Source organism: Quercus lobata, chromosome 12 (assembly GCF_001633185.2).
Source record: "Quercus lobata isolate SW786 chromosome 12, ValleyOak3.0 Primary Assembly, whole genome shotgun sequence".
NCBI classification, from domain to species: Eukaryota; Viridiplantae; Streptophyta; class Magnoliopsida; order Fagales; family Fagaceae; genus Quercus; species Quercus lobata.
Window position 1 is genome coordinate 32035807 of NC_044915.1, and position 14278 is coordinate 32050084.

At 33.6% G+C, this 14278-nt stretch overlaps 1 protein-coding gene across 2 annotated transcripts; it reads left to right on the forward strand.

Annotated features, from left to right (window-relative positions):
* The first annotated feature begins 8605 nt into the window (after positions 1-8605).
* On the forward strand, positions 8606-10641 carry LOC115971862 (beta-carotene 3-hydroxylase 2, chloroplastic-like). Of its 2 annotated transcripts, XM_031091943.1 has the most exons (7): positions 8606-9027; positions 9110-9169; positions 9298-9369; positions 9654-9788; positions 10026-10151; positions 10282-10338; positions 10450-10641. In XM_031091943.1, exons 1-7 carry the CDS (start codon positions 8626-8628, stop codon positions 10522-10524), a joined length of 927 nt encoding a protein of 308 aa, XP_030947803.1. In that variant the 5' UTR covers positions 8606-8625; the 3' UTR covers positions 10525-10641. The 2 variants fall into 2 exon arrangements, with proteins under 2 accessions (XP_030947803.1, XP_030947804.1); XM_031091944.1 differs by lacking the exon at positions 10026-10151.
* Positions 10642-14278: the final 3637 nt, after the last annotated feature.

Below are 14278 nucleotides of genomic sequence, written 5' to 3' on the forward strand. Positions count from 1 at the left end.
ACGGGGATAATGTATTGCACCAAGCAAGTACTTGAAGCCCTTTCGCAATTGGAGTGGGAATGGTATATTGCACTAAGCAAGCCCACACAAATGATATTGGAAAAGGCCCAACAAAGGAGTAATATTGCTAATGGTGGTAAGGTGCGAAGTTCCCATGGAGGATAAAAGACATGTGGGGTTGACACATGGAGGCCCATGGATGATGCACTAGTAAAGGAAAAAGCTCATTAAGTAAGAGGGAGCGAGTAAGACTTATTCATGGCCTATAGAGAGGTCTTGAAACTCACAAAGAGGCAAAGACTCACACGTGAGGGGAAGATTGTTGGATATACACGTGTGAGTGAAGTCCCCCATTGAATAATGATGAGAAGAATTAGTAGGGTTTTTTTTTTTTTTTTTTTTTTTTTTTTTTTTTTTTTTTTTCATACAAGATAGAAATTCTACTTGAATCTAACTTAAGTGTATATGTGTGTAAAGTTCCCTCCTGGAGATTTGAATCCCGACCCTTACCCCCCACACCTTACAAGTACTTTTTGACATTGAGTAAAATAGTAGTTAATATAATATAATTGAGTACATATTTATTGAACTTAGGCTTTTTAGGTTAAAGTGTGTTTTTATATATTATATTAATTACTTAAAGAAACTCTCATGTTTTCAACAAATCACACTAAGAATCCGTGCCCATCTTATTTTAGGGTTTTATATGTGATGATATTGGACCAACATGGTGCTGTATAGCATTTTCCATAAACTATATCTATATATATATATATATATATATATATATATATGTGATAAAATAGAATAGAAGAGTGGGTGTTTGTAGTGTAGGTGATGATTTAATTTCAAATCTCCTCCGTATATAATATACGTCTCTATTATATGCGTAATACCTTCCGTCATGACTCATGGGGAGCAAAATTGTGGTTATAGCAATTGTATCGAGCATCAGATTCAAATCTCACTAGTGAGTAGTGACTGATTTTTTCTTTTTTCTTTTTTCTAAAGCTCATCACTATTCACTAGTGACGTTTTTATATTTAATTTTTTCTATATTATTTTTTCTTCGGCTTGATATATAGGTGTTGCTTTGCAATTTAAGACTAACTAACGTAGAGTAGTAGGTGTCGATATTCCACAGCAATTTAAGACTAGCTTGGTGAAGCTCATGCCACCCTTTTGGCTCTCAAGATGTCAACATTCCACAGCCTCTCTTATATTTAGTTTGAAAGAGATTTCCTTAGGGTATGATATATATAACTACTACTATTCATACATTTTAGTTCTAAAATTATAATAAAGTGAAGTGTTATATGCATATGAAAACAAAGAGATTAGCTTTTTTTCAATTTTTAATTTTTATAAAAGTCACGTGCAAATGAGAAGTTTGTATTTTTAAAAATATCTTAAATTTAAAAATCATTACAATTGCTAAGAAATAGTTAGAAAGAAATAGGTAATTCTTTTTTTTTTTATGGAAATGGGGTCTTATTTATAAGTAAAGTGAAAGCTTGAATTTGTGTGCATACACAAGAGTTTGTTTAGACTCCCAATTAAAAATTATGGCTCGGTTGCTTTTACTCTAACTTATCTAAGTGCGGAACAAGAGTAAATGAAGCACAATAAACCGATAGAACTACTCTAGTGCATAAACATGAACAACAAGCAATAAAAGTAAAGCACAAGAGTAAGAGAAGATAGATGCAACCACAAGATAACACCAAGACGTGTTATCAAAGAGGAAATCAAAGAACTCGGCGAAAAACCTCTCCGCCGGCCTCTAAGCGGTGAATTGATCCACTAGAGAATAAAGTTGGAGTACACATACGAATAACAAAAGACTCTCTAAGCCTAGTCTATCCAATATACTTGAAGTCAAGGGGTTCATTTGAACTCCCTGAACAAAGGGTAGAGCCGCCCTTGGCTGTAGGTGTGTGACCATTCAAATTAATGGCAAATATTCTTTGCAACATGTCCTAGCCACTTAACTACCATGTTAAAATGCTTCTTCCTCTTCCTTTCGTTTCATTTGTCATCAACGAACTATGTTTTATGCTAGAAGGTTTTTTTTCAAACTCATTACATGATGACTCATACATCTTTGACATGTTAGTTATGTGACTAAAAACAAACATAAATGATATTATTAATTGCCATATAATGGATTGGAAGAATTTTCCTTAAAATCGGTTTAGAGATAAACTTTTTCTTAATAATTTTAGGCCATATGCATAAAAGCAACTTGTGATACATGGTTTAGAGTACATTTTTTACTAATAACTAGTCGCAGATTCACGCAATGCGTGAGAATATACAACCATTTTGTAACGTGGTATAATATATGATTTATTCTATAAAATGTAATGGAGATATTATTTCTAAGATTATTTTTCATCTCTCCATCTCTACAAATATATCATTCTAATATTTTGAGTTTTTTTTTTTTTAAATAACTTAGTTGCATTTGATTGATATTATTCTATTTTTTTGTGATGAAAGATAGAAATAGTATTTTTTTTCAAGTGATCTATATTATTCAAACTTGTGTATAGTGTGTTATGGTTTTTTTTTTTTTTTTCAACAACTAAAATTTTTGAGTTCCAAAATTAATTATTTGAAATTTTCATTCTCTTAAGAAGATTTTCATGATAACCAAACCTCATCACAAATTTATAATTGATATTACTCAAATAATTTATAGAGACATTCAAATACATAATCATCTCACTTCTAAAATATCTAAAAATTAACTCAAGCCAAAACTATAAGAGGGATAGAGAGTACATGTGATAAATAACTCAAAAAAAACACCACCAAAGTGTATCATCCAAAAGTAGAGACACACACACCAAAACAAAAAAACAAAAAACAAAGAAACAAAAAAAATTCATCAATCTAAAATAGAGTTGCAAGAAAGAATTTATGAGAGAGAGAGAGAGAGTATTTACCTTTTTGTGTGAGCAAAATATGGATTGGGTGGAATAGAAAATAAAAATTTTTATAGTAAAAAAATTGGGGAGAAAAAGAGTCAAAATAAAATGAAGATGAAGGGATGGAGAAATTGTAATTAGGTTAAGGTATAGAGTAGTGGGGAGATAAAAAGGTAAAAGTAAGTAAATTTTGGAGAATGTATAATTGTAAAATGGCAAATTAATAAGGAGAAAAATAATTTAAGAGAAATGCTAAAGGATGCCCTTAAGTCAATAGTTAATTATCCATTTAAAAAAAGATTTTATGGGGAAAAAAAAAACAATTAATGTTTTGACAGTTTTTTTCATTTCCCATAAAAGTAGTGTAAAAAATTTCCTAAAATGGATTGTTAACCGTTGCCCTAAGGGCATTCGTTAGCATGACCCATAATTTAAAAAGAGAGAGAAAATATTGAAAATAAGTTGATGATGCGGCGCTAATGTAACTCAACAAAAACGTGGCAACATTAAACTCTATGTTTCAACTTTTAGATATATATTTATAGGGAAATGCTAACGAGTGTCCTAAGGGCACTTGTTAAAAATCCAGTTAAAGAAAGTTTTTATGGAGAAAAAAAAAATTAATATTTTGACAGATTTTTTTATTTCCTATAAAAGTGATGTCAAAATTTTCCTAAAATGGATTCTTAACGAGTGCCCTTAGGACATTTGTTAGCATGACCCATATTTATATATATAGATTTTAGATTATATGCATGAAGCAGATTGTGACACATAACTTGGCATATAAAGTACCACATTTCTAAATATCTAAGTCCCATCAAATTTATTTGAAAAAATTCCCATCAAATTACAAAGGGGACTGACCTTTTTCTCTACAACAACTAAAAAAACAAAAAAAAACAAAAAAAAAAGGAAAGAAAGAAAGGGTACTGACTTAAGTTCTGAGTGCAATTTTAATTCAAAGCCATGGAGTTTGTATTGAATATAATGTTGCCCTAAAGCTCCTATATTAACCCGAAGATAAAATATTGATAAAGATAGCGAAATGAAATTTGATTGAAATACTCATTAACCTAGGCAAGATAGAACTAAAAAAGTAGACATGATGACAAGAATCGTACTGGGCAAGATACAGCTTTGTGTGACATTGATATGCGCCCTCTTTAGCGAACATGAGCCATAAAAGTAGACTATTGGGCCCAGACCAATACTAGATGGAGTTTTTACACTTCGTACATGTGGTAAATAATTTTCCCTCATCGTGCCTTCTCTCTCTATACAATTACTTTACAGGAAACGGTCAAAGATGAAGGGTAAAAAGTAAAATCATTTAATCATGATTATCTTCTGAGCGTTTCTAAATTGCAATAAGAAAGATGAAACCCACTTCTATTTCTTCTACTTTTGTTTTTCTATGAGCAGCCATCAAGGTAAATGGGTTTCATAAGGTGTGCAAAACTATATATATCGGTAGGCAAAAACAATAGAAAGAGTTAGTACTTAGTACTAACCATGAAGATTATAGGTCACTAATTGAGTAATTTCACAATCATTAAGGCCATGATTTGGGATTTTTTAACCACACTATCTAGAATTCTGAGCCATATTTTCACTGCAATGCATAAGAAAAAGCCCAAAACAAAGGATTCAGCTTGGAGTTGGGGATGAAGCCAACTTTTTGTTCTAACTTCTATAAGCAATTGAGTTGACGAATATAAACATCAGAAAAGTTTGTGTCATTTGATTTGACTTCTTGTTTTTGGATTTTCACGGCCTAGAAATACAAGGTATTGGCCCATATCGAACGAGGGCCTGTATAAGCCGAAATCACACATATTTTAGGCTCTGAATAGAATTCTATTCGAACTCAATGCCTTCAACCACTTCTTGGGTTGGGTATGACCCCAATGAATGGCCCATGTGTTCCTTAATTTCGACCAGCGTCTACCATGTGACGGACTCATGAAATTAAATAAGACACTTCTCAACTGACTCAAGTCATTTTCAAGTCATTTTCATTGAAGCAAAATTATTATCAGACTGGACTGTTTGAGATCCGCTTATTTTGCAAATTACAACTAATCCATCTGTGATTTGACTAAAATTTAAGTTGTCAATCTGTGATTTAAAATTTAACACTTCACCCACTTGAGGTTGTTGAGGCTCATTTTGACAACCCCAGTAAGAGAAAAAGCCCAGTAACACGGGCAGACCAAAGTTAACAAGCAAGAAAAAGCCATTGAGTCCAAGTGGCAGGAATGAACAGCTCATGGGCTCATAAAGTGGGTCTTGAGGAAGCAAACGAGCTTGAATGGACCCGAAAAGAAAGAAGAAGCAAATCCATGGGCAGTATATAGAAAAGCGAGAAGGGGCCACAGCAGGCCCAAAGTAATGCAAGCAAAGAAAGTAAGGAGCTAATGGAAGACCCATCAACCCCAAGGATGAGGTATAAAGTAATTGAGCCAGGGAAGCCCAAGAGAGTTAGTAAAGGCCAATGGGAAAGCGGGATTGGAAAATGGCCGAGGAAACCCAAGGAAAGCAAATGGGCCAAGGATGCCTAAGAGGGAAATGGGACACAGGAGCCTGCAAACAATGTAAGAAAAGGCCTAGTGAACACACTGAGTCACTGGGAGGGAAATAAACAGTAAGTCCAAAGAGGCCCAGCAGGATTGAGTCAAACAAAATTACAGTAGGAATAGTAAAGTGGTATAGCAGGAAATGCTAACAAGGCCACGGAGTGAATACAGAGTAGGCCGGGGGAAGGAAGGCCCATGATCCGACAAGGCCCAACCTCCAAAAGAAGCAAGTCATAAAAAATGGCAGATCGGAAAACAACCCATGCCATAAGAAGCCAAAAGTGCACGGCAGAACGTACAGACCAATCTCCAGATTACGGCAAATGCATAAGTAACAGGCGAAAAAGGTGAAGCACGTGCAAGACCCAGGCACCACTAGCCTATACCAAGCCAATATAGGAAGTGGTGGGTCATGGGTCAGAGGTAAGAGAGAGCATGGTCTGGCAGTGGGGAGAGGAAAAAAAAATATTCTAGGGTTCTTGCTCAGGCTCTTTTGGGGGAAATGTCCTGTTGGGATGACATGCCACCTAAAAGAAGTAAGGATGAGTTAAAACCACTAGGTGCATGCCATGAGGGATAGAGAGAGAGAGAGAGCACACACACTGTAATGGGTAGAAAAGCCACGACAAGCAAACAAACAAAATAGCATTTTTTTGTCTGGTAGAGGGGAGCGGCAGCCAACACAGGTAAGTGGTGGTGGCTAAACAACTGACGATCAGTAAGTGATCGGCAAGGACACCCACACCAGACAAAGGCAGTTAAGGGATAAAAAAGTAAATACCAGTTACGGTAGGCTCTATATAAAGGACCTTTTGTTGTGCACTGAAAGGAGGATTCGAAAAATCACAGTAATATGAATTTCTAGGAAAAACCATAACCAAAAGTAAGCATTGAAAAGGAAAAGAAGTAAAAAAAAAAGAAAATAAAAGTAAGAAGTAACGAGAGAAAAAGAAAAACAAAGAGTTTAGAATGGCAAACATGATCTCCTCTCTCCCTTAATAGACTTACTCTCTATAAAAGGCAAAAGATCTGTATTTGGGCATAGACCATTTAGGCCTGTTCTCTCAAAGCAATTAATTTATTCTCTAAGATTACTCGTGTTGAGGGAATGATTTTCCCTTCTTGGTTTCAATCCCGTGAATTACTTGGCATGACAAACTAACACTTTGATTTTGGTAACTCTGTTTATCATTCACTTAGTTTATTCTGTGTATGGAGAGCCTTTTGTTGCTCACTTTTATTTATTGTGGCTAAAAGTAGTAATTGTATTTTCTTGTGTTATCCGTATTATATTTGTCTGTCATAACTTCTTTATCGTGGCTTTACTTTCCATGCGCATGTAACCAAAGCCTGGCAGACGTGGTGTAGTTTGTGCACAAGCCGGACCAAGGTGGGTTCCAGTTGGATCGGTTTCAACTCCCTTATCCAGAAAACTCGGGCCTAGTACAGTAGGAAGCAGTCTAGTATTACAAACAAGGCCCACCACCTTACAGAGGTTTGACTGAAATTTAAATTGCCTAAATGTGGTTTAAAATCTCATGATGTAAGTGTTCCATTGAATTCTTTTTGATATTGTATTTTTATGTTTTTTATGTTTTTGGAGAAGAGAGACATAAAAGTGGAGCACAATTACATATTTAGCCTTGTTTTTAACAGAGATTGGTTACATAAATCTAACTGATCTAACCTCAAGTGGGTAAAGTGTTAAATTTTAAACCATAGGTATGTAACTTAAATTTCAGTCAAATCACAGGTGAGTAAGTTGTAATTTCCCCCTTTTGATTTTAATATTCATGTTTGTTTCAGTTTTTTGTTTGACCTTTTATAATTTAAAATATTCATTTTCATGAAGGGTTAAAATAAAGTGTCAAAATTCATTCAAAAAATAATAATAAATAAAGTGTCAAAATTTAATAAAATAATAAAGTGTCAAAATAAAATTTTTTTTTAAAGTACAATATTTGAAGAGAATTACTATAGTACTATACATCGTTGGCTATGGAAAAATTTACCATGTGTTTGGTGTATGTATCCCCCCTCTCACGTGGAATGAACCCTACACTTATATTTAAATTTTTATTAAAATCTTACCAAATTATATATTTTTAAATATGTACGATGTACCCCCTCTTACATGGAGCAGATCCCATGCACACTAATATTTAAATTTCTTATTAAAATCTTACCAAATTATATCTTCTTTAAATATGTACGATGTACCCCTCTCTTACATGGAGTGGATTCCACACTTATATTTAAATGTCTTATTAAAATCTTACCAAATTATATCTTCTTTAAATATTAGAATATAATTGTATAATTAGAATATATTATTATAGATTATACCATCAAAAGTTAAACGTTATTTTTAAATATATATTTTTAAATTTTCTATTAAAATCTTACCTGATTATATATTTTCTTTAAATATTAGAATATATAGTTTTATGTATCACAATCATAATAAATGTCTATTAATAATTACAGTAATAATTATATTTTATATTTAGTCAAATAATAAAAGTGAAAAAATTATATTTTGTAAAAAAAATCATGCATTAATTGCACAGATTCTTGACTAGTTGTTAAACTTTGATTTATCAGTAAAACATTAAAACTTTGATATGCTGGATTTATTAGATATTGATTGAATGTTTGTTCCTTAGTATTATAAATATATACTCTTCCTTCTCATATAATTGTGAATCTCACTAATTAAATTTACGATGAGATTCATCATTTATGTGAGAATAAATAATACACGTTTATAATACTCTTAAATTATTCAATAATTTTTGGTGTACAGGGCATCCACTTACTGAAGTTACTGGCTACTTCTCCATGTTAATTAAAACTAGCTTTCACAGATTCTCGAACCCTGCGTCGTCCGTTACGTTTGATTGCTAATTTTTCTCACAAATCAACGTCATGGCTGTCAAAATATTGGAAAACAAACAAAAGTGAAGATTCGTTCGCCTCATGGCGGTCCCAAAACAGAAGGGCACACTAGTAAAATCACCAGACCAGCAACGTTGTGCGTTTTGTATAAAAACGAATCCATTAATGTAAGAGAAACAAAGAAAACCATATAGTTTCAATAATAAAAGACTCCCATGGCAACCGGAGTTTCGATTACTACTTCAAGCTTAATAGCGCACCGTTTCAAACATAAGACTTACTACCAGGTTCCAAATCCCTTTTCTAAATCATTCCCTTACTTTCTTAAAGCAACCCCACCAACCATTTTCCGTAGAAAGAGTTTTAGCTTGAGACCATGCTTGGTCAAGGAAGAGATCAACACAGAGATTAGTCAAGTTCAGAAAGAAAACGCTGTCCAATACGTTGATAATGATGTAAGGAACGAGGTAACAACAACCTCACGTGTTGTGTCAGAGAGATTAGCGAGGAAAACATCAGAAAGATATACGTACCTAGTTGCTGCAATCATGTCCAGCTTTGGAATCACTTCCATGGCTGCTATGTCTGTTTATTATAGATTTTCTTTGCAAATGGAGGTAACCTATTTTTTTAATATGTTTTTTGCTTTTCTCTTCGTTAAAATATATGGGGCATAACTTAATCAATTTTGATGATTAGGGTGGAGAAATTCCACTAGTGGAAATGTTCAGTACATTTGCTCTCTCTGTGGGTGCTGCAGTAAGTCTCTTATCTTCTTCTTCTTCTTCATTTTTTTCTCACGCCCAAAACATTTTTGACAGTAATAAATGAACAAGATCTATGTTACTATTATTAATCATAGTTTTCTGGGTGTCCTTGATTTTCAGGTGGGAATGGAGTATTGGGCAAGGTGGGCTCACAGAGCGCTGTGGCATGCTTCATTGTGGCCTATGCACGAGGTCAATCGCTTAAAAAAGTCTAGCTAACTAGTTCACTATTTTCAAAGAGAAATTGAATCCAATATTGCATGATTCTTGATTTGTTTAGAGTGCACGCAAATAATAAGATTAATTTACAAGTAACACATAAAAATACGTACATTTGAATCAATTTAATTAGACTGAAAGTTTAATTTCAAGCCAGTACTTTTTATATTTTTTTAAATAGTAGTTGAGCTGCAAAGTATTTAGTAAAATTGATGTTGACCATGGCTGATTGGTTTAATTTGGATTTATTATTACAGTCCCATCACCGACCAAGGGAGGGTCCTTTTGAGCTCAACGATGTTTTCGCCATGATCAACTCGGTTCCAGCAATTGCTCTTATTTTTTACGGCTTCTCTAACCAGGGTTTGGTTCCAGGACTCTGTTTGGGCCTTGTGAGTATATCTCCATTCCAACGACGTCGTTTTCTATTTTGGCTTTCTAACATCCTTGTCGTGGCCAAATCTTATTGGCCTACCTTACTTTGCTTTATTAATTACGAAAAGTTGGCTTTTTGAAAAGGCTGTCCAATCCAATTTTTCACCAATTCTCTTTGTTTGACACGTTCCCCTGATGGTTACTTACACTTTTTTATTTTTTAATGTTTTGGAATTTTGGGACTTGAAAAACAGGGTTTAGGACCCACAATGTATGGGATGGCCTACATGTTTGTGCATGATGGACTTGTCCACCGTCGATTTCCAGTTGGGCCAATCGCTAATGTCCCTTATTTACAAAGAGTTGCTTCAGCCCACCAAGTAATAAACTCTTCCCCCCCCCCCCCCCCCCCCCCCCCCCCCCCTCCCAAATGATATAAAAACATTGCGTTTCAATTCTTTTATTTCTTTCACTTGCTTATTGTTTCTCTTTTTTTGGTTGGAAAAATAGCTTCATCACTCGGACAAATTTGATGGCGTGCCATATGGGTTATTCTTGGGCCCAAAGGTGACCTCTCTTTCTAATTCTTTTGTGTTTATGTGATTGACTTGTTAATCAAATAAGGATGGGTTAATACATAATAGAGGCGTGACTCAATTCTCTTTAATGCTATGGCAGGAACTAGAAAAAGTTGGGGGAACAGAAGCGTTGGAAAAGGAAATTCAACGAAGGACTAACCAATCCAAAGTTTGATAGTGAAGTGTACAAGTGTGATTAAACCCCTCTTGTAGTGTTCTTATAATAGTCAATTATAAAAATGGATTAGTTCTTTTGTCATTTGGTGAATAAAACTATAAAAGGCATTCCTAATGATTCATTTGTACAATAGTTTGTGTGAGTGGAAAGAAAATGACCTCGCTCCTCCTTTCATTGATTAAATGAATCCTTTGCCAAATGACTTTGCTGTGTAGGACAATCCAATTAAAGCAATTTCAATTTTGTTTCCATGTACTATATAGTGATTCAAATCATGAATGGCAGTTGAACAAACTAGATTCATTTCACAAGTAATTACATCATGGTCAACTCACATGTGAAAAAAAGTAATCTAAGCGTGCGTTTGCCTAAGGATTATTAGGCATTTTGCTTTTTTTGGTTGGGTTCCACAATACTATTCACGACCCAGCCAAACTTTAAAAAACATGCATAAGTAGGTTAGCCATGAGTCCCACAGCACTATTCATAGTTTAAAAATTATTTTATTATAGTGTTTTTAGTAATAAGTTTTCAATTTTCAACAAAATAAGCAATATCCAAACAGATCCTAAATATTCATTCATTGAATGTAACTCTTTTTAAGAACTTAATTTCCACAATGGATAACTCTAAAAGGCATGCTATTTGTTTGTTTGTTTGTTTTTTTTTTTTTTTTTGATTGGTGTTAGAAATGGTTACTTTCATGGACTAACCAAGGTAGGTTTAATTGAAATTCAGCAAAAAAGAAAAAGAAAAAGGTAAGTTAATTAACTACCAAATCCATTGTTTCTCCACCGAATTGAGACTGATCACAACTGCACAACCTTAATCACACGGTTCACATTGTCATCATCATACACTTTCTATTTATGGACTAGCTTTTTATTATTATAGCTTATTTTATATATTGTACTCTTATCAAAGCAAAATTAGTTGAAAGAAAATAAACTAAACTCAATCATGTTAAGTGTGTGTGTATATATATATATATATATATATGAGTCAAGTCCCATATTATATAATGATGAGAAAAATTAGTAGTTAATATAACATAATTGAGCATAAACCCATTGAGATTAAGCCTTTTAGGTTAAAGTATATCTCTATATGTAATATTAATTGCTTAAGGAAACTCTCTAAGGTTTTTATCTTTCTAACAAGTGCAGGGACGGAACTAGGATTCGAAGTTGAAGGGGGCAAATTTAATTTTTTTGAGAGGGGCAAATATAATTTTTTATGGACTTATTTTCTAAAATATTAATTATATACCTATTATTTAATATTTTAAAAAAATTTGGGGGGGGCCACAGCCCCCCTCTTCTTGAACATAGTTCCATCACTGAACAAGTGGTATCAGAGCTTATGGTGGTGTGGGGCAAAGGTGGCAAGGTCATTGAGGTTCCTTTTGCAGTTGGAGCGGGAATAAGGTATGTGTACTTGAAGCCCCTTCGCAGTTGGAGCAGGGATGATATATTGCATCAAGCAAGTACTTGAAGCCCTTTCGCAGTTGGAGCGGTAATGGTATATTGCACCAAGCAAGCCCACACAAACGATATTGGAAAAGTCCTAACAAAGGAGTAATATTGCCAATGGTGGTAAGGTGCGAGGTTCCCATGGAGGATAAAAGACATGTGGGGTTGACACGTGGAGACCAATGGATGATGCACTAGTAAAGAAAAAAGCTCATTAAGTAAGAGGGAGTGAGTAGGACTTATTCATGGCCCTTGGAGAGGTCTTGAAAACCCATAAAGAAGTAAAGACTCACATGTGAGGGTGAGCTTGTTGAATATACACGTGTGAGTGAAGTCTCCCATTGAATAATGATGAGAAGAATTCGTAGGTTTTTTTTTTTTTTTTTTAATACAAGATAGAAATTCTACTTTAATCTAATCTAAGTGTATATGTATGTAAAGCTCTCTTCTAGAGACTTGAATCCCGACTCTTACTCCCCTCACCCTACAAGTATTTATACTTATAAAGTGACAATTGCACCAAGAATGCGCGGTGGTCTTTTTGGTATTGAGTAAAATAATATTTAATATAACATAATTGAGCACATATCTATTAGACTTAGGCCTTTTGAGTTAAAATGTGTCTTTATATATATTATATTAATTACTTAAAGAAGTCTTAGGTTTTTATCTTCCCAACAAATCACACTAAGAATCCGTGCCCATCTTATTTTAGAGTTTTATATATGATGATATAGGACCAACATGGCGTTGTATAGCATTTTCCATAAACTATATCTATATATGTGATAAAATAGAATAGAAGAGTGGGTGTTTGTAGTGTGGGTTATGATTTAATTTCAAATCTCCTCTGTATATAATATACGTCTCTATTATATGCGTAATACCTTCCGTCATGACTCATGGGGAGCAAAATTGTGGTTATAGCAATTGTATCGAGCATCAGATTCAGATCTCACTAGGGTGTAGTGAGTAGTGACTGATTATATCTTTTTTTTTCTTTCTAAAGCTCATCACTAGTCACTTGTGAGGTTTTAGTTCAACAATATATTTAATTTTTTCTATATTATTTTTTCTTTGGCTTGATATGTAGGTGTTGCTTTGCAATTTAAGACTAACTAACGTAGAGTAGTAGGTGTTGATATTTCACAGCAATTTAAGACTAGCTTGGTGAAGCTCCAGGGCCGGCTGAAGTTATAGGCCACTTAGGTCACCTCCTAAGGCCCCCACTTGTAAGAGAGCCCCCGATAATACTAATATATTATATAATGTTGCTTTCTCATTTGAAAAAAAAAAAAAAAAAGACCCGCTCAAAAGATTTAAGGCCCCAACCAAATTATTTAAGCCTCTAATTGAAAATTGAGAAGAAACAAGTTATTTCTAATTGTTTCTCACAAAGCAAAAAAGCTGAAATAACATGAAGTCTAATCAAATCACCAAATCTTTAGCTTTCTCAAAAAAAAAATCACCGCATCCAAGTATCCTCTGGATCATTCCTTTGTACCACATTTCATTAAGAAAACTCATGTTTATTACTTGAAATGTAGAGAGGGAGAGAAAGAGAGACACTGATTTTCTCAATATATAAGTAACAAAATGTAGAAGAAAAGATTACAAAAGACAGAAAAAAGAAATAATAGACAATTAACAAAAGGCAGAAAAAGAAAAAAGAAAAAAACACTCACTCTCTCCATCTTGATTATAAAAAAAAAGCACCATTTTTAGTTGGCTTACTCATCAATTAGTGTTGGCAATAGACTTGGTGTGTTCACAGATCTTCATTTCAAGTTCGGTTTTTGTTCTCTTCCCTTTGCCTCTTTGGTCTTCTTCATGGAATTATATTTGCTACTAGGTTTTCATTCCTTTTTTTGGCTTAACTTTTGTTGTATTCTTTACACTTTTTTGTTTTTGCAGAACTTGAATGCAAAAACTTAATTAGTAATTTTGCCTCTCAAAAAGCAAGAAATATAAATTTTAATTGAAAAAAATATATGAATTTATAATTAAATATAATAAAGGCTCTGCTTAAAGTTTTCGCCTAAAGCCCCAAATTCATTGAGCTGGCCCTGTGAAGCTCATGCCACCCTTTTGGCTCTTGAGATGTCAACATCCTCTCTTATATTTAGTTTGAAAGAGATTTCCTTAGGGTATGAGATAGATAGATAGATATATATATATATATATATATATAAATATAACTACTACTAGTCATACATTTTAGTTCTAAAATTATAATAAAGTTAAGTGTTATGTACATATGAAAACAAAGAGATTAGCTT